Genomic DNA, 17,943 nt, shown 5'->3' with positions numbered 1-17,943 from the left:
ACACCGCCCGCCAAGCAGACGGCGCCACGAACCAATGGCGACCGCCTCTCGCCTACACTGGCCAATCGCCGTAGAAGTCCCGCCCTGGGAGGCGGGGCCAGAGGCGACGGGGACGTCCTGGGCCGCACAGGCCCGGCGGCGCCGCAGCTGCTGGCCCCGCCCCTGCTGCGTCCTGGCTCCACCCCAGTCTATGCCCCGCCCCCATCCCTGGCCCCGCCCCATGCCGACTCTGGGCACGAGCGGGGCACGTGGCGCCACCTGCAGAAGACCAGTTAATAAATAAAACCATTACAGAATTCAACGCGAGGGAGGGCGGGAGGGAGTGAGACGCAAGAGGGAAGAGATATGGGAACGTATGTATATGTATAACTGATTCACTTTGTTATAAAGCAGAAACTAACACACCATTGTAAAGCAATTATACCCCAATAAAGATGTTAAAAAAAACAAAAAGAATTCAACGCGACACTAGCGAAGGGATTTGTAAGTGTTCCTCACCTCTCTTAGGCTTCTCGCCAATCCTGGGGGAGGGATGAACCGTCCGATTACATTTTACAGAGAGGAACTACAGAAGTCTAGAGAGGTTAAGGGGCCGTGGAAGAGCCTAAAGCCAACATCATTTATTTATCATTCACATTCATTCATACATACAACAAATTCATTCATTAGATGTAATAAGCATCAATAAGAGGGCCTATTATGAGCCAGGCACTGTGCTAGGCGCTGTGGACACAATGTTGAGTAAATATTGCTGCCCTCATGGACCTCAGTCTAGGGAATGACATAGACATTAAGCAGTCAATTATGTAATTCTTAATTACAAAGGTGATAAATTATAGCGAGTGAGGGAGGCATATCATGGAATATTTGGAAAGTCCAAAAGTATTTCCCTAAAGAAGCAATGGAACTGACAATGGTGAAGAGCTTGAGGTGGGATGCAAAGAGCTTGAGGTGGGATGGAGAATGGCCTCAATACTCCTTTCTTCCCCTTCCCCTGCCTTTATTGAATGTGTAGATCAGCTCAATTACCTTAATCAAATTCTTCTGTGCTGTACTAGCTTACATTTTTCAAAAATGGAACAATAAGGGCTTCCCTGGTGGCACAGTGGTTGAGAGTCCGCCTGCCGATGCAGGGGACACGGGTTCGTGCCCCGGTCCGGGAAGATCCCACATGCCGCAGAGCGGCTGGGCCCGTGAGCCATGGCCGCTGCGCCTGCGCGTCCGGAGCCTATGCTCCGCAACGGGAGAGGCCACAACGGTGAGAGGCCCGCGTACCGCAAAAAAAAAAAAAAAAAAAAGGAACAATAAATCATAACAGTTTTTAAAAGGTTACCTATAGAGGGAAGGGGTAAAATAGAAGGGACAAAGATAGAAGCTAGACTTTTAAAACTGTACCTTGTTTTGGATATCTGACTTTACAACCATGTAAATATTTTATATAACTTTAAAACAAAATTTTAAATATAAGATATCCCTAAAAACAAAAATAAGATAAAACGAATTAACCTGTGTATCCAGTTGGTGACAAAACAACGCAGAGATGAACTAGTGACTTTAAAACTCCACAGTTTGATTGTACATACCACTATATTGGTGGTGGTGGTGTTAAAATTGTTATTCTGAGCTTGTTGCACATTTAGTCTGGGATAAAGAAAAGGAGTGATTATGTTGGTGTCAAGAACTGAGCTTTTCAGAGGGAGTGAAGGAGGTACAGATGTAAGATTGATCACATTAAAGAAAAACCCTGTGGTCTTGAATTTGAATTGGGAGTATCATGATATATTTTATCTTTATAAAAAGCAAACATTTCCTATCTCTGTCCACTGAAAAAAAAGTCTGAAACAAAGACCAACCTTCTTAATAAGCACCCCATACGCCCAGATCGTGGTCTCTAAATACCATTTCCAATTGAAAGAAGCCAGGAACACTGAGGAAAAATCTGATTCTGAGTCAGGGGCAGGAAATGTACAGACAAAAATGGTACATCTTGATATACCAGAAAGGGAGTTATCAAAGACATTACCTGGTAAGATAATGTCAATGGGAGCCAATAAGAAGCTTCCATTGTCCACAAACTGGACAATTTGATCCTCAATAAGGATAATGATTGCAGATCAAAATGCATCAAATGTTCAACTTTGTGCATTTGGGTTTTTAATTTTTTATCTTAAAATAATGTCAAATTTACATAAAAGTTGCAGAAAGAATGCAAGAGCTCCCATAAACACTTTGCCCAGATTCCCCAATTGTTAACATTTTTGAATCCTTTGAGTATAAGATACACACATGGTGTCTCATTAACCCTTAATTCTTCAGTGTTTCTTTCTTTCTTTGAGGCAGGCGGGCTTCTCTCTAGTTGTGGCAAGTGGGCTCAGTAGTTGAGGTGCACGGGCTTAGTTGCCCCGACGCATGTGGGATCTTAGTTCCCTGACCAGTGATCAAACCCGCATCCCCTGCATTGGAAGACAGATTCTTAATCACTGGACCACCAGTGAAGTCCCTAGTGTTTCTTTCTTTCTTTTTTTTTTTTAACCGATTGGTTTTCTTAACTTTTTAAAATTTATTAATTAATTAATTTTTATTTTTGGCTGCGTTGTGTCTTCATTGCTCCCCTTGGGCTTTCTCTAGTTGTGGCGAGCAGGGGCTACTCTTCGTTGCGGTGCACGGGCTTCTCATTGCAGTGGCTTCTCTTTTTGCAGAGCACGGGCGCTAGGCACGCAGGCTTCAGTAGTTGTGGCACGTGGGCTCAGTAGTTGTAGCTCACAGGCTCTAGAACGCAGGCTCAGTAGCTGTGGCGCACAGGCTTAGTTGCTCCACAGCATGGGGGAATCTTCCCGGACCAGGGCTTGAACTTGTTTCCCCTGCATTGGCAGGCGTATTCTTAACCACTGCACCACCGGAGAAGTCCGTTTCTTTCTTTTTTTTTTTTTTTTTTTTTTTTTGCGGTACTCGGGCCTCTCACTGTTGTGGCCTCTCCCGTTGCAGAGCACAGGCTCCGGACGCGCAGGCTCAACGGCCATGGCTCACGGGCCCAGCTGCTCCACGGCATGTGGGATCTTCCCGGACCGGGGCACGAACCCATGTCCCCTGCATCGGCAGGCAGACTCTCAACAACTGCGCCACCAGAGAAGCCCCCCAGTTTATTTCTTAAGTAAAGCACATTCTTCCACATAATCACAGTATGATCTTCAAAATCAGGAAATTAATATGGATCCAATATCACCAGGTAATTCCCAAATCCCATTCAGAGTTTCAGTAAAGTTCTTTAAATCTCCAGCATCCGTCCCAGGATCACATGTTGTATTTTGCTGTCTAATTCAGTCTCCTGCAGTCTGGAACAATTCCTCATTCTTTCCTTGTCTTTTATGACCTTGATATTTTTGGAGATTACTGGCTAGTTATTTTGTAGAAAGCCTCTCAATTTGCTTTTCTTTAATATTTCCTCATGACATGCATTTAGGACAGAAACCACAGAAGTGATGTTGTATTCTCAGTGCATGTATCAGGAGGCAAAGAATGTTGATTTCTTCCACTACTTATAACCTACCCTAATTATATTAACCTGATTATGTTAAAACGGTGTCTTCCAGGGACTTCCCCTGAGGTCCAGTTGTTAAGACTTTCCCTTCCAATGCAGGGGGTGTGGGTTCCATCCCTGGTCAGGGAGCTAAGATCTCACATGCCTGGCGGCCAAAAAACCAAAACATAAAACGAAGCAATATTGTAACAAATTCAATAAAGGTTTTAAAAATGGTCCACATACTCAGTGGTTAAGAATCCGCCTGCCAAGGCAGGGGACAAGGGTTCAAGCCCTGGTCCGGGAAGTTCTCACATGCCGCGGAGCAACAAAGCCCGTGCGCCACAGCTACTGAGTCTGCGCTCTAGAGCCCACGAGCCACAACTACTGAAGCCCGCGTGCCTAGAGCCCGTGTTCAGCCAACGCACTGAGAAGCCCATGCACTGCAACGAAGAGTAGACCCCGCTTGCCGCAGCTAGAGAAAGTGCGCACGCAACAAGGAAGACCTAGCTCAGCCAAAAATGAATAAATAAAATAAAAATAAAAATGGTCCACATCAAAAATATATTTTTTTAAAAAAATTAATTAATTAATTAATTAAATGGGGTCTTCCAGGTTTCTCCACCATGAGTTAACGTTGCACTTATCAGTAAGTGCCTTATTGGAAAATACCGTGAAACTGATTTAACATCTGCTCCTCAACAGACCTTCACCCACCAGATTTAATATTCATTGATGATTCTTGCCTGAATTAAATTTTGTTGCTGTTGTTAGCAAAGAGGGTTTTATTTTTAGTTACAAGAATTCTGGAGGAGGATGGCTGCTGGCATTGATTTGGTCAAGTGATATTAGGGTTAATGACCTAGATTCTCTTGGCCTTTTTCTCATGTAGCTAGATGGCTGCTGTGGCTCCAGGCAGCACATCCTCAATGAAGGCAGGAAAAAGGGAGTGGCACAGAGGTGTCCACCACGTCTGTCTCTTCTATCAGATAATGGTTGCTAAATGATGATTGTTTTCTAATTCCATCTTTGGCACTTCCTTCCTTATCGGCTCAACAAGATGTTCCAGAGTGGTTTTTTTCTTGAAATTTTACCGGCCCCAGCTCTGGACTCCACCCTTTCTCCAAGGAGCTTTCCTTCTGTTAAGTGGGGAATGATATTTAGAAACCAAGATCTGGGTGCCAGGTGGGCTCATTGCTACCACAGTATCATTATTTTTTTTAAGTTTTTTTTTTTAAAAAAAACAAATTTATTTATTTATTTTTGGCTGCTGGGTCTTCGCTGCTGCGCGCAGGCTTTCTCTAGTTGCGGCTAGCGGGGACTACTCTTCTTTGTCGTGCGCGGGCTTCTCATTGCGGTGGCTTCTCTTGTTGCGGAGCACAGGCTCTAGGTACGCGGGCTTCAGTAGTTGTGCCTCACGGGGCTCTAGAGCGCAGGCTCAGTAGTTGTGGCGTATGGGCTTAGTTGCTCCGTGTCATGTGGGATCTTCCCGGACCAGGGCTCGAACCCGTGTCCCCTGCATTGGCAGGCGGATTCCTAATCTCTGCGCCACCAGGGAAGGCCAGTGTCATTATTTCTTGCTTCTCTCATTGTAATATGTTACAATATGTCCCTATATTATCTTATGTCTTTAAACCCATGAGTGCACACCAATATCTCTAATTCTACTGAAGCCCGCGCGCCTAGAGCCTGTGCTCCGCAACAAGAGAAGCCACTGCGATGAGAAGCCCCCACTCACCGCAACAAGAGAAAGCCCGCGTGCAGCAATGAAGACCCAACGCAGCCAAAAATAAATAAAATAAATAAATTTATATTAAAAAAAAGTGTCTGGCACAGAAAGAACACGCTGTGCTTAGTAAATCACTGAATGTAGAGTAACTGAAACAACATCGCTGTACTGTGACCCCCAAGGGCACAGGGTCACATCATTCTTGTTCTCAGGTATGTGCCCCAGGGCTGGCCAATCACAGAGGCTCCAGAAAGGTTTGATTTTTTTTTTTTTTTTTTGGCTACGCTGCGGGACATCCGGGATCTTAGTTCCCGTAATCAGGGATGAACCGGTGCCTCCTGCAGTGGAAGCGCAGAGTCCTAACCACCGGACTACCGGGGGAAGTCCCAGATTTCATCTTCTGACTGCTTGAAACCCTTCAGGGTGCCTCACCACTTTTCCTGGCCCTCCCGACCTCTCCTTCCACCATCCGCCCTCTCCACGCCCTGCCCCGTCCAAACCCAGGGGAGTCAGCGCCCCCAAGGGCTGTTATGAACGGCCCCCACCAGACCCGCAGCTCTCCCACCAACGGCCTTGGCCCAGGATACCCCTTTGGCCTGGACCACACACCCTTAGTTCACCACCCCTTTCGGAACATTCCCTGTGGCTCTGAGCTCCTCGGGAGAGATGTGTCTGGGCTCACCCATCCCTCCAGGCAGGGCAGCCAGTGCCTGGAGGGCGTGCATCCCCCTCTCTGGTGGCTCTCCTAGGGGTCAAGGTCACAAGTGGCTTTAGCCAGAGGCTGGAGCTTCGAGAACAGCTGCCGGCACTCAGGTGAGAGGAAACACACGTTGGGTCATGTGATCAGTGCAGGGTAGGGTGGAGGGCCCATATAGGCCTGGGGGGATGGCTATAAGCCTCCTCTGCAGTGGCAAGTGGCCCTCAAGCCAGCCCTGCCACCCGGACCAGCGGGAGAAGCTGGGTCCTGAGGAGAGGCAGAGCAACAGTTGCCCCCCGGCCTGTGCACTTCTCCTCTATCACCAGTGTGTCCCCCCCACCCCCCACCGTGGGCCCTCCTCATAGGTCAGTCTGGGATGGAGGGAGCTGGGGTGGGACTGGCATCGCCAACCTCCCTGGGCAAGGTGACAGGTGAGGTGGTGGCTAGGTGGGTGGGCAGTGGATGAAAGCAGTGAACCCCAACCGGGAGGGCTGAGAACAGGGAGCAGCGGGCACAGCCCACCCCTTCCCAAGGGGCACCCTCTAGTCTTAGGGCTGGCTGTCTAGGGCCAGGGAGTTTACCTGCCCAAGCCCTCGCCTTCCCTTCCTCCCTGCCACACGGGCAGCAAGAAGAAGGTCCACCCAACCACACCCTCACCCACCCCAGGAACCCCGTGGTCAGCTCAGGGTGCTCCGCGTTGTCCGGGGGGCGGGGGTTGGGGCTGAGCCAGGGCTGCTGGAGCTTGCAGCGAGGGACCCTGGCTCGGGAGCGCCGCCTGGTGGAGAGAAAGAAGACAAAGGCGCAGCGGCAGGTTTCTGTACAGGAAGTCGGATTATACATTTTAGTAACCGGGCGAGAGAAACGAGGCATCGGGGCAACAGTGCAGGGGCCACAGGAAGAATAAGAGATCGAGAGCTAGGGTTTGGCATAAATCTTACAAAGTGTATAAAGAATCTGTGTTTCTCTACAATAACAAAAAAACCAAAGGCTACAAGAGCGGTTGTATATACAAAACACGGAGATATTGCTTCACTTGCAAACAGGTTCCTGACCAGACAGGGAGACAAGACAGAGAGAAGGGCACAGGGAGGGGGTGGTGGGTGGAGAGCGCGCCGCGTGCAAAAAGGAGGGTAAGGTGGGGAGAGGGTCTTCTCCCAGCATAAATCTACAGGCAGGAACTGGAGTTGCGCACGCACGGGAGAGGTCGAAGGCATGTGCGCTGCTGGCTGTGCGCGGGGGAGCGGGATGCCGAGAGCCAAGAGTGTCCGTCTGCCTGGCCCCTGGCGCCTTGCTCTTCGGGCTTCAGCCTGGAATGGGGCTCTGGGTGGGGACCGGGGGCCAGCTGGGCCAGAGAGGGAGGGCGGCGATTGCTCCCCGGAGGCTACCGTGGAAAACTGGAGAAGCCTGCTCGGTGTGCCCATCCTCTTGGCCTCTGGCCGGCCCGGTCCATCCTGCCACCCTCCCCTCCCTGCCCCGCTGAGATGCCCACTGGGACCCAAGGACAGCAGGTGCAGCAGCCGGGGCTTCTAGCTTTCCTTGGGCGGGACAGGAGATGCCGCTCAACTCCTGTTCTTCGTGTGGAGCTCGATGGGAGGGCAGGAGCCAGTCACAGAGGGGCGGAGGGGGTGGGCAGGGAGGACAGGGCAGTGAGGGGTGGGCGGAGGACGAGGACGTGCACGCACGCTGAGACCAGGCGCGGGGCGGTCACAGGTTCTGGCAGCACTGCAGCTTGTTGGGTTTCTGTCCGTCGGTGGTGGGTGGCACGCTGATGTCCACCACGTTGTTTCCTGGGGACTCGTCGTGCGCTGCGCGGTCCGCGATCTGCTTCTGTGACACGATGCGGTAGATCTCTGCGGTGGGCGGGGGCGGGGAGAACGACACAGGGTGAATGCACTGTGTGCCCCCAATCTCGGTTACCTCCCCCTCCCACAGGACTCATCTGGATGTCACCTCCTCACGGTAGCGCCCTGGATGCTGAGTTGGAACCCCTTCCAAAGGCTCCCACTGTGCCCTGTGCGCCCCCATCACGTCAGGGGGAGCCATGCCATGGGCTGGGCTCCTGGAGGCTCCCTGCCCATCCCCAATGCTGGCTGTGTACTCAGCAAGGGAAGGACCCGTATCTGTTTGCAGATGTAACTCCCAGCACAGGTATCTCATTCTTTAAGATCAGAGGCCCTCCTCCCTCAGGAGAAACTCCCAGAAGCCCAGCGGCTCTGGGACCCTGAGGCCACCTGCCTCCCCAGCTGACCCTGTGGGCTGCTCTCTAGTGAAGCCATGGCAGGGCCCATCTACGGGAGCTGGGCTGAGAGGGTCTCTGTGCCCTGAGTGCCAGCAGGGGTGGGATCTGGCCTCACGCTGTGGAAGGTGCCCTGTCTGTCCTCGTGTCCAGACTGAACAGCAGTTTTAAGGAAGGAAGGTTCAGGGGCTGCGTTCTGGAGCACGTGACCCGTGTGGCTGGTGCCCTTCCCACGCCCACCCTCTGTGATCCCAGCTGGGCCCTGTGACCACCTGTGAGAATGTTCTTGAAAGCTTCCTCTACGTTGGTGGAATCCAAGGCTGAGGTCTCAATGAAGGACAAGTTGTTCTTTTCTGAAAGAGAGAATATTTGCCCAGGTGAGTCAGCTGGTGGAGGGGGGGGAGGGTAGTCCCCTATACCCTCCTCTTGGGGACCGTGGCTGCCTGTCCGCTCACCTGGCCCAGGAAATGAAGGGCTGGGGCCGAAGGGGTAGGATGGAGATGCCCACCCCTGCAGCCATGGGCACGGCCAGGGAAGATGCACCTGGTGCAGGGGAGCTGCCTGCATTCCAGATGCTTCTCGGATGCTTCAGTCAGAGTCTTGCTCTCAGGAGTGTGGCACCTAGAGGCCCTGGCCAGAGCAGATGGCCCGGACTGACACCTAGCAGCCCTCTGGCCATGCCCTCTGGCCCGGCGTGCGCTCACCTGCGAAGGCGCGGGCCTCATCCGTGGGCACGGCCCGCAGGTGGCGCAGGTCGCTCTTGTTGCCCACCAGCATGATGACGATGTTGCTGTCGGCGTGGTCCCGCAGCTCCTTCAGCCAGCGCTCCACGTTCTCGTAAGTCAGGTGCTTGGCGATGTCGTACACCAGCAGCGCACCCACGGCACCACGGTAGTACCTGCAGGGATGGGGGCAGGGCCCAGGCGTGAGCCGAGCCCGCGTCCCTGGGGGCCCCCCAGGCTCTGTGGGCAGTGGCTCCTTGGCCCGAGGGGTGGCCATCAGGGCCTTGAGGGAGGGGTGCGTGTCCTGAGGCCCCGGCTCCACTCCCCAGATTCAGCTCAGGAATGGGGAGGCCTAAGAAGGGAGGTTTGGGATCTGGGATCAGAAGACACCCACGGGGTCAGCCATCAAAAGGGGAGGAGGAAAACAGTAACTATGCAGGGAAAGGGCAGAAGCTCTAACGCCTGCCGTGGCCCTGCCCGCCCAGAGCACCAAGGAAATGGATGGACGCACATCCACTCCAAGGGATCAAGGAGCCGAGAAGGTGACCAGGCCTCGGTGGAGGGATTCCAGAAGACAGCAAGTGACTGACAGGGAATGGCCAGGAGTTGGGAGGGTCAGGGAAGAGGCAGTCGAGGGGGTCCTGATGGTGGTGTGGCCACAGGAGGGCCAGGGGTGCCAGGGCTGCACCTGGAAAAGGAAGGCTGGGAACACGGCTGGGCAGGGCGGGTCGAGCAGGCAGGCTGGGGAGCGGGCAGAGCCTGATAACAGCCCTCACCGTGTAGCCAGCACCCAGCGACACTGCAGTGCCTCAGTGGGACGCCAGGGGTCAGAGGGGCTGTGGGACATGCCCACCTGGGGTCACAGCCTGACCAAGCCTGGGCACTGGCCTTTCAGAGGGTCCCACAGCTCCTGGGGGTCTTGTCCCTCCACCGTGTGCCCCCTGCTCTCGGGTCTGTGCTCTCCCCTTCCCCCGCCCCCCCCCAGCCCAACTCCTACCCATCTCTTGGGGCCCTCGGCCTCCCCGGCCCCTCCACTCACGCCGAGGTGATGGCGCGGTAGCGCTCCTGGCCGGCGGTGTCCCAGATCTGTGCCTTGATGGTCTTGCCGTCCACCTGGATGCTGCGGGTGGCGAACTCCACGCCGATCGTGCTCTTGCTCTCCAGGTTGAACTCGTTGCGGGTGAAGCGCGACAGCAGGTTGCTCTTCCCCACGCCCGAGTCCCCGATGAGCACCACTGTGGGGGCGGGGAGGGATACGAGTGAGCCTCCCTGGGTCAGAGGGGGGGCAGCGCCCCCGAGCCAAGACCCCACACGCTGCCCACGTCCACCCACAGAACCTTCACAGTGGCGCCCCGGGTGCTGCAGACACGCGACAGCCAGTGACGGGGCAGAGTTGGAGCTGTCTTGGGGCCACTGGCCCGAGGCACCACGCTTCCTGGTACAGAAGCAAATAGGGTCCTTCAGAGCAGGGTTGCCCCTGCTCTGATGGGACACAGGGATCCAGTCATCCCGGCAGAAGGCAGCTTGGGGATCCATCAACTCCCAAACCTCCACAGTGCCCTGGTGACCTGGGCAGCCAGGCATGCCTGAGAAAGCCCCAGGGCTGGGTGACCTTGGGCAAATCACTTAACGTCTCTGGGCTGCCTTTTCCACAGGTGTGAAAAGGGAGACAGTAACGAGAGCCACGGGAGGGGGACATGGGAATGCCTGGGATCAGAACTCAGCCAGCATCTCGTACGCTAAGACGGGGCAGGGGTGGGGGGGTCAGATCGTCCTGCAGGGAGGTGGGAACAAGGGCCCTCCTGAGCAGCACAGGGCAGAGCAGGGCAGGCATAGGCGGGTCTTTCCCTCCATCCCTCCCTTTATTGAGCTTCCTGCCCCCACCTGTAGAAGCCCTGCCTCTAGGGGCCCAGCCACTCCAAGCTCTAGGCTGGAGGGTCCTGGAGGGGCTCGGGCCTGGAGGGCTGTGCTCAGACCCAGGACAAAATGGGGACTCGTGTCAGTGTGTGCATAGGTGTGTGTGCGGCGCAAAAGAAACAGCCTTTCTTTCCGGACGTCCCAGCTGGAAACCACAGGGACCCCCAAGTGTGGGCCTTAGGCTCTGGTACCCCAGGGTGGCTCTGGCTTGTGGGGAGCCACGGGGGCTGCAGACTTGGTCACCCAAGGCCCCGATGAAAAGTTTTTCCTTGATGAGAACTTCTACGTGTATGTGTTCAGATTCCTGCTGCTTCTTACCACTTTCACTGCTCCCCGACCCCAGGCCATCATCACTCCCGTCACTCCCTGTTGCTGTGACAGCCTCCTCCCTGGTGCCCGCCCTTAAATTTACTCTCAGCTTCAGCCAACAGGCTGTTTTCCTCTTGGCCGCCAGAGGGTGCCTGTGAGCACCCTGCGTGGGTCCCATCCCTCCTCTGCCTACAGCCTTCCAGGGCTCCCACCTCCAAAGTCCTCCTGGCAGCCCTCAGGGCCGTGCATGACCTGCCCCGTCCCCTCCCTGCCCTCACCTCCTGCCTCTCTCTCCCTCGCTCACTCTGCTCCAGACACACAGGCCTCCCTGCAACGCTACCCTTTGCCTGGAGTGTTCTTCCCTGGGTACCCACCAGGTTCCTGCCCTCATCTCCTCTGTGTGGCCCCTTGGATGGCACTTGATCGAGGAGGCTCCCTGAAGCCATCCTCTTAAAACCTCCCTCCCAGGACTTCGCTGACGGTCCAGTGGTTAAGACTCCACACTTCCACCGCAGGGGGCCCAGGTTCGATCCCTGGTCGGGGAACTAGATCCCTCGCGCTGCAACTACGAGCCGGCATGCCGCAACTAAAGATCCCGCACGCCGCAACTAAAACCCGGCACAGCCAAATAAATAAATAAATAAATATATTTTTAAAAACCCCAAAACCCACTCCCCCCAACACTCCCCATTCCCCTCCCCTACCTTTCCCCCATAGCTCTCCCTACCCTCTCACACTCACCAGGTTTCCCTTATAGATTTTTTCTTGTCATTCTGCCTCGAGGGCAGCCATCTCAGACAGTCTGGCTCCCTGCTGTATCCCCAGGACCTGGTGCACTGCCCGGCGCACGGGACGCACCTGAGCAATGCCTGTCGAATGAACAAACGCCAAAGTGGCTGGCGGAGCTTCCCAGGCCCACCTCCCCCGACACTGGGAGATGGCCAGGTCACCATCCTTGGGCCACAAGTAAGGAGGGAGCGGGCCAGGCAGCCCCCAGGACCCAGCACCCTCTCTGGACAGGCTGCTTTAGAGCCAAGAACAACAAGAACAGGAAGAACGTCCCGTGCTGAGAAAGCTCTGGATGTGCCATCATCTCACATATGCATCACATGACCCATTTTACAGATGAGAAACTGAGGTGCAGACGAGGGAATGACCAGCTTAAGACACGTGGTCACCAAAGGCAGAGCTGGGGTCTGAGTCCGTGCATGACTGCAGGCTCACTCCCACCCCCCAACCAAGCGCAGCAACTTGCCCAGGGCCACCCAGCTGGAGAGTGGTCCAGCAGGATGTGAATGCAGGTTTTCTGGATCCAGGGCTGAGCTCAGGGGTCTGGGTTCAGCTTCCTCCTCTCCTACCATCTGGGGTATCCTGAACCCCTAGAGTAGCTAGCAAACTCCTATTTGTCCTTCAAAATCCCTGGGTGCAGGCTTCTTCTCTTCTCCCAAACCACCACGTGGCCTAGCCCACAACACCTGTGATGACAGTGTCAGCGTCCTCCCCTGACACTGGGGGCACCCAGCATAAGAATGCCAAGTTGACTTCAGAGAAAGGTGGAAAGGGGTGAATGGACATGGGCCTGGGGCTGAGGGTCAAGGGCGCCCAGCCGTGCCAGTGGGGCCATGACTGGACTGACTGTCCACACCCTCACCCCGTCACCTCGTGCCCACGGCAGCTGCAGGAAGCTGGCCAAAGCCAGGGAGGTCTGTACATACTTCTCATATCCTCAGGAACAGAACAGGAAATGAGGAGGAGGGTCCTTTTGGGCCCTTGCCTGTATCCTCCCCACCCTCTCACTCCCTTCCCAGCCCTGTCCAGCTGTCCAGCCTCGGGGTCCCCTTTGCCACATCGGGGTTCTGCCCCGGCCCAGCCAACCATCTCCTCAGCCCCTCAGGCCGGGCCCAGCCCTAAAGGCTTTGTTACGGAGCTCTCAGGGCCACCCCAGCGACAGATGTTCATGTTATCGTGTGCAGTTGGAGGCGCTCAATACAGAGTGACCAAGTTCCCTGGCCCAAGGCCGGCCAGAGCAGAACAACGGCCACCAGCCGCTGCCCGGACAAATGGCGGGGAGGCGGGGCTGCCCCCGCAGTCCCTGGCACGCGGTGCCCAATGCAGAAGTGGCCAGCAGGGCAGCGGCCGGGCTGGTCCCGTGTGCAGGCTGGGAATGAGAATGGCATTGTCGAAGATACAAGTCATCTGTTGTCTCCAGGAAAGAAAGGGCCCTTGAGGACGCAGCCCCCAGCATTTCCACAGGAGTTGGTGGCATCACTGGCCGGGACACGGTCCCCCTGGGCACACCAGTTGGCTGGCAGAGCAGGCAAGCCCAGTTGGCAAAAACAAAGAGCTGGCACCTCCTGGAAGCCCTTGGTCCTCTGGCCCGCCCCACGACAGCGTGGCACATCTGGGGCCCCCATTCTGACACTCAGGTCACCGAGTGGCCATTGGGGGCGCTCGGCTCCCCGACTCCAGGCAGAGCAGGGCTCCACCCCTCCCCCAGGAAGCAGGCGCTGCAGATCCCAGGCCCCAGGGACTGGCAGGGGAGGAAGAGCCAGAGCTATTCCCCGGGGGAATCAGAGAGCAGAGGACAGGTGCCCCAAACCAGGGCACAGGCAGGGCCACCATTCATAATGGGGGGAGCTGGTGTGCTCGGGTCCCAGACCAGCTGGCCAGGTGTGAGGTCTGCTCAGGCTGGAGAGCCAGGAGGCTGCCTCGGGAGCACCTGGTGAGCTCTGGGGCCGGCCTGTTCCCTGGGAATGAGTGAGTGGTGGGAGCTCTGGGAAGGCCTTGGTGGCCCTTGGGGACCTAGCTGCTCGCACTGTGGCCCCTGCCGCCCAGTCCATCAGAGGAGAGTTTGGGCGCCCCCGGGGATTGATCGGCAGGCTGGGAAAATGGCCCTTCGCTGAAAAGGATAAAATGTTAGCAGAATAAATGTGAGGATCTATAATTAGGTACAAATAAACAACCTCACTCCTGGCGGGGGGTGGGGGGATGAGCAGGGAGGAAAACAAGCCACACGGGGACTGTGGGGGGTGGGGTGGAACACCCAGAGGGATCTGCTGGCCTCTGCTGGGGGGTCAGGGGAGCCAACCTGTGACGTGGCTGCCAAAAAAAGCAAGTCAGTGGTGGGAAGGCTGGAGGGGGGGGGCAGCCAGTGTCCCACGTGAGAGGTGTGGCCCCTCTGTGCCCAGGGCAGGGCCAGGGGAAGGTGACTGAAGCCTGGGGGAGGCTGGGCACGGGATGGGGGATGAGAGGATCACATCCCCCCTCCACTCCTGAAGGACTCCCCGCACCAGGCAGCAGGGCTGGGGAGATGTACGGTGAGAGTACCGGTCCTTGTCAACCCTTCTGGTCCTTGTCAACCCTTCTGGCACAGCTGTGTCCTGGACACCTCTGTACTGCCTAGGCCTGACCCTCTGCAGGCCACGGGGTCTCAGGAGGGTCTGTGGGGTGCAGTGTATTCACGTTTCAGTCTACCTGCCATATTTATGGCCAGTGATGCCATGATGGCGGCCTGCCTACCTGCTGGCTTCCTTCCTTCCTTCTATGAGTCAGAAAGAATTTCCTTTTCCTATTTAAGTGAGACAAAAACTGAGTGGATTTAAAAACAAATATTAGGGGACTTCCCTGGTGGCGCAGTGGTTAAGAATCCACCTGCCAATGCAGGGGACACAGGTTCAAGCCCTGGTCTGGGAAGATCCTACATGCCGCAGAGCAACTAAGCCCATGCACCACAACTACTGAGCCTGTGTGCCACAACTACTGAAGCCCATGCGCCTAGAGCCTGTGCTCCACAACAAGAGAAGCCACTGCAATGAGAAGCACGCGCACTGTATCGAAGAGTAGCCCCCGCTCGCCGCAACTAAAGAAAGCCCGCATGTGCACAGCAACAGACACAACACAGACAAAAATTTAAAATAAATTTATAAAAACAAACAAACAAATATTAAAAGATAATAGAGGGTCCTCCAACAAGGCGTTACGTGTGAAGGTGAGGTCTCAGAGGACCAGTTTGGTAAACGCTGACCTTGTGAGTTACACTTTCGCTTCTGACCTGGCTTGAGACAGTCAGCAGGGCACCTGCTCTACTCAGAAAAGGAGCCCAGTGGGAGAGGGCAACGGGGCAGGCAGGCACCGCCCCCGCCCCCCCCACACCGCTGTGGCACTAGTGTTTCCAGGAAGAGGACTCCGGAGATGAATCCTGAGAAGCGCACAGCCTGCTCCCTTGCCCCTGACCCAATAACTGGACTTCTGGGAACATACTTCAAGGAAATAACCCAAAGGGCAAACGATGACTCTTGCAAACACTTGGAGCTGGGTTATTTACAACAGCAAACGGCTGAAAATAACAAGTGGGGAATGACCACGGAAACACTGGGAGGAACGCCCCCTGCCCTTGTAGTAACACATCCAGGTGGGTGCCAGCCAGGACCTGGGGAGCAGCTGCCTCAGGGTGGGCTGGGTAGAGACAAGCACCAGCTGCAGCAGGACTGGCGTCCAGTCCACCTATCACCCGTCCCCAAGGCCCTGACAGAGCTTCCTCTGCCTCTAAAGTGAGACCCCAAGGTTCAGTCGGCACAAGGGCCTGGGCCCAATGCCTGCCGACCACACAGCCTCACTTGGCAGCAACGTATCAGCCTGCAGGCAGCTCCTCGAGCCCATGGTGCTGTGTGACAACTCCGGACCTTTGCATGGGGACTCGCTCTGCCCAGAAACCTTTTACCACGTGGATATCCCAGGTAGGAAGTGCTCCATCCCATTTTCTACATTCCCAAGGTCCCCAGAACCCCAGACCCAACCAGGAATAATACCATAGACACACAGTGTCACACAGGCCACACTCCCAGGGATGGCCAAGCTCCCCCAACGAGGGAAAGATGTCAATGGCTGGCATGGGAAGCACACCCTCACGCAGCAGGCAGCATGGCAAAGGTGTCCTGTGTGCATCCAGGGGTTAGCTCTCAAGGGTGACCAATGCCAGCCAGGGAGCCCAGCACAGCAGCACAGGACCTGGCCAAAGCCTAGGTTCGCAGAGAAGGTACTGGAAAGTCAGTGACCCCTAAGCTGCCTGACCTTCCTAGGCCTTACTTGAGGCTCCTAGAGTCCTCTGTTGCCTTGGCAGGGAAGATCCTCCAGCAGGTTGGAGGAGACCGTCTGACAACCCCAGTCCCAGATCTTGGCCACAAGTCCCCCCAGATACACTCCTTAAGTGGTCTGGGTTCAAATCTTGCTTTAATACTTAAACTGTCCCTCCAGTTTCCAGGTCCATAAAGAGAGATGCTGGATAATATGGATCTCACAGGGTTGTGGTGAGGATTTCAATGAATTCATGTGTGTAAAGTGCTTAGAGAAGTGCAGGTGCTTGGACAGCGCTCTCAAGAGCTCTAAGAGTTAAGACATAATTATTGCTGTTAACCACCAGGCCTGGGTTCAGCACACACAGTCCCCCGCCACCACCCCAGGTGCCCCTACACGCAATTCCGACTCTGCTCCCCAATCCAGGGTAAACACCCCCACCCCTGCCACACACGCACCTCAACCCCCATTGTCCGCCCCTCCCTTCCCGGGCTCCGCCCCCAGATGCACTGCCACCAATCAAGACTGGCCCCTCCTACTCCATGAGAGCACCACCCCCACCCGCCCACCCTAGCCCACTTATTGGACACGCCTACCACATCATAGCCCCGCCTCTAACGGACACGCCCCCATCACGAAGGGAGCTTTCCACCCAGCCCGGCCCGCCAAATGCTGGGGCGACCCCGCCCCCTCTGAATGCCCCGCCCCTAACGGCCTCTCCCACTGCCCCGGGCCCCACCCCCCTGGGCCCTGGCCCCGCCTCGGAGCATCCCGGGCCCCCAAACCTCTCTGGACAGCCTGACCTGCATGGCTGCGCATCCCGACCCGAACTTGACCAAGCCCGGCCTGCACTGGCCATCCCGGCTGCCTGGCCTGCCAGGCCCCAAGCCTCGGGCTCCGGCCTGGGCCCAGAGGCTTGGAGCGCAGCCTGGGTGCTTGCCCGGCGCCTTGCCGCCGCCCGCTCGCCCGTCTGTGCCCCACCAACCGCACCTTTGAATAGGTAGTCGTACTCGTCGTCCCGAGTCCCCATTGTCCTGGCGCTTCCGGCGGGATTGGCGACTTCGCAGCCCCACCACAAACACCCGACGGGGGCGGAGCCGGCGCCGCGCAGAGTGGCGGCCGGATGGCCAATCAGCGATGGATGGCGTAGCGACCGGCACCCAGAGAAGCCAATAAGAGGCGGAAGCAGAGCCCCCGGGGTGGGCGCCGCCGGAGATCCACCTTCTTCTCCCTCGGTCTCCTGGAGAAAGGCGGAAGGAATGCGGACCTTTATGAAGTGACGGCCTCGCCAGCCTATCACAGGGGAGATCTGGAAGGCGGGGAGGAAAACTGGAAGAATGAAACGGATTGACGGAGAGAGTAGCCAATGAGGGGTTTGATTCAGACAGTACCGGACCAGCAGAGGACCTGTCCGGGAGGGGAAATGGGGCTACGTCCAGGTAGTGTTACGCTATTTACCGTCCCGATGACGTCATAGGTCAATGCGCGCTGCTCTGCGGGCCGCCCACCCCCACCCCCCACGCCCGCTGCCCCCAGAAATGGCAGTTTCTGGGGGGACATCGGAGTGGGGACTTTTTTAGCTTAGAGGTTTCCTCTCCTCTCTGGGTTGCAGTTTTCTCCCTCTGTAAAACGGGAGAAACTCACCTTATGGAATCTTTGGAGTATGACTAGATCGTTGACCTAAACACATACTAAATCAACCACCCACTGTCTGTCATTAAGTCTTTAACAAATATTTGTAAA

The 17,943-nt window shown here is 55.8% G+C and overlaps 1 protein-coding gene across 1 annotated transcript; it reads right to left on the bottom strand.

The window, feature by feature from the left end:
- Nucleotides 1-6,755: 6,755 nt before the first annotated feature.
- On the bottom strand, nt 6,756-17,619 carry RAB11B (RAB11B, member RAS oncogene family). The gene is made up of 5 exons (XM_029218288.1): nt 17,191-17,619; nt 9,941-10,136; nt 8,884-9,077; nt 8,452-8,532; nt 6,756-7,793 (listed from the first exon to the last, which is right to left on the bottom strand). Exons 1-5 carry the CDS (start codon nt 17,228-17,230, stop codon nt 7,648-7,650), a joined length of 657 nt encoding a protein of 218 aa, XP_029074121.1. The 5' UTR covers nt 17,231-17,619; the 3' UTR covers nt 6,756-7,647.
- Between the last annotated feature and the right edge of the window lie 324 nt (nt 17,620-17,943).

This window comes from Monodon monoceros, unplaced genomic scaffold, assembly GCF_005190385.1.
Source record: "Monodon monoceros isolate NGI ecotype Baffin Bay Population unplaced genomic scaffold, NGI_Narwhal_1 Super_Scaffold_12, whole genome shotgun sequence".
NCBI lineage: Eukaryota > Metazoa > Chordata > Mammalia > Artiodactyla > Monodontidae > Monodon > Monodon monoceros.
This window is presented reverse-complemented; position numbering and strand designations above follow the sequence as displayed.

Excerpts from the sequence above, each read along its gene's own strand:
- RAB11B (XM_029218288.1), bottom strand. The coding sequence starts at position 17,230 with ATGGGGACTCGGGACGACGAGTACGACTACCTATTCAAAG. Across the intron at positions 10,137-17,190 it reads GTACGACTACCTATTCAAAG|TGGTGCTCATCGGGGACTCG; the intron begins GTGCGGTTGGTG and ends CCGCCCCCACAG. Across the intron at positions 9,078-9,940 it reads TACCGCGCCATCACCTCGGC|GTACTACCGTGGTGCCGTGG; the intron begins GTGAGTGGAGGG and ends CCATCCCTGCAG.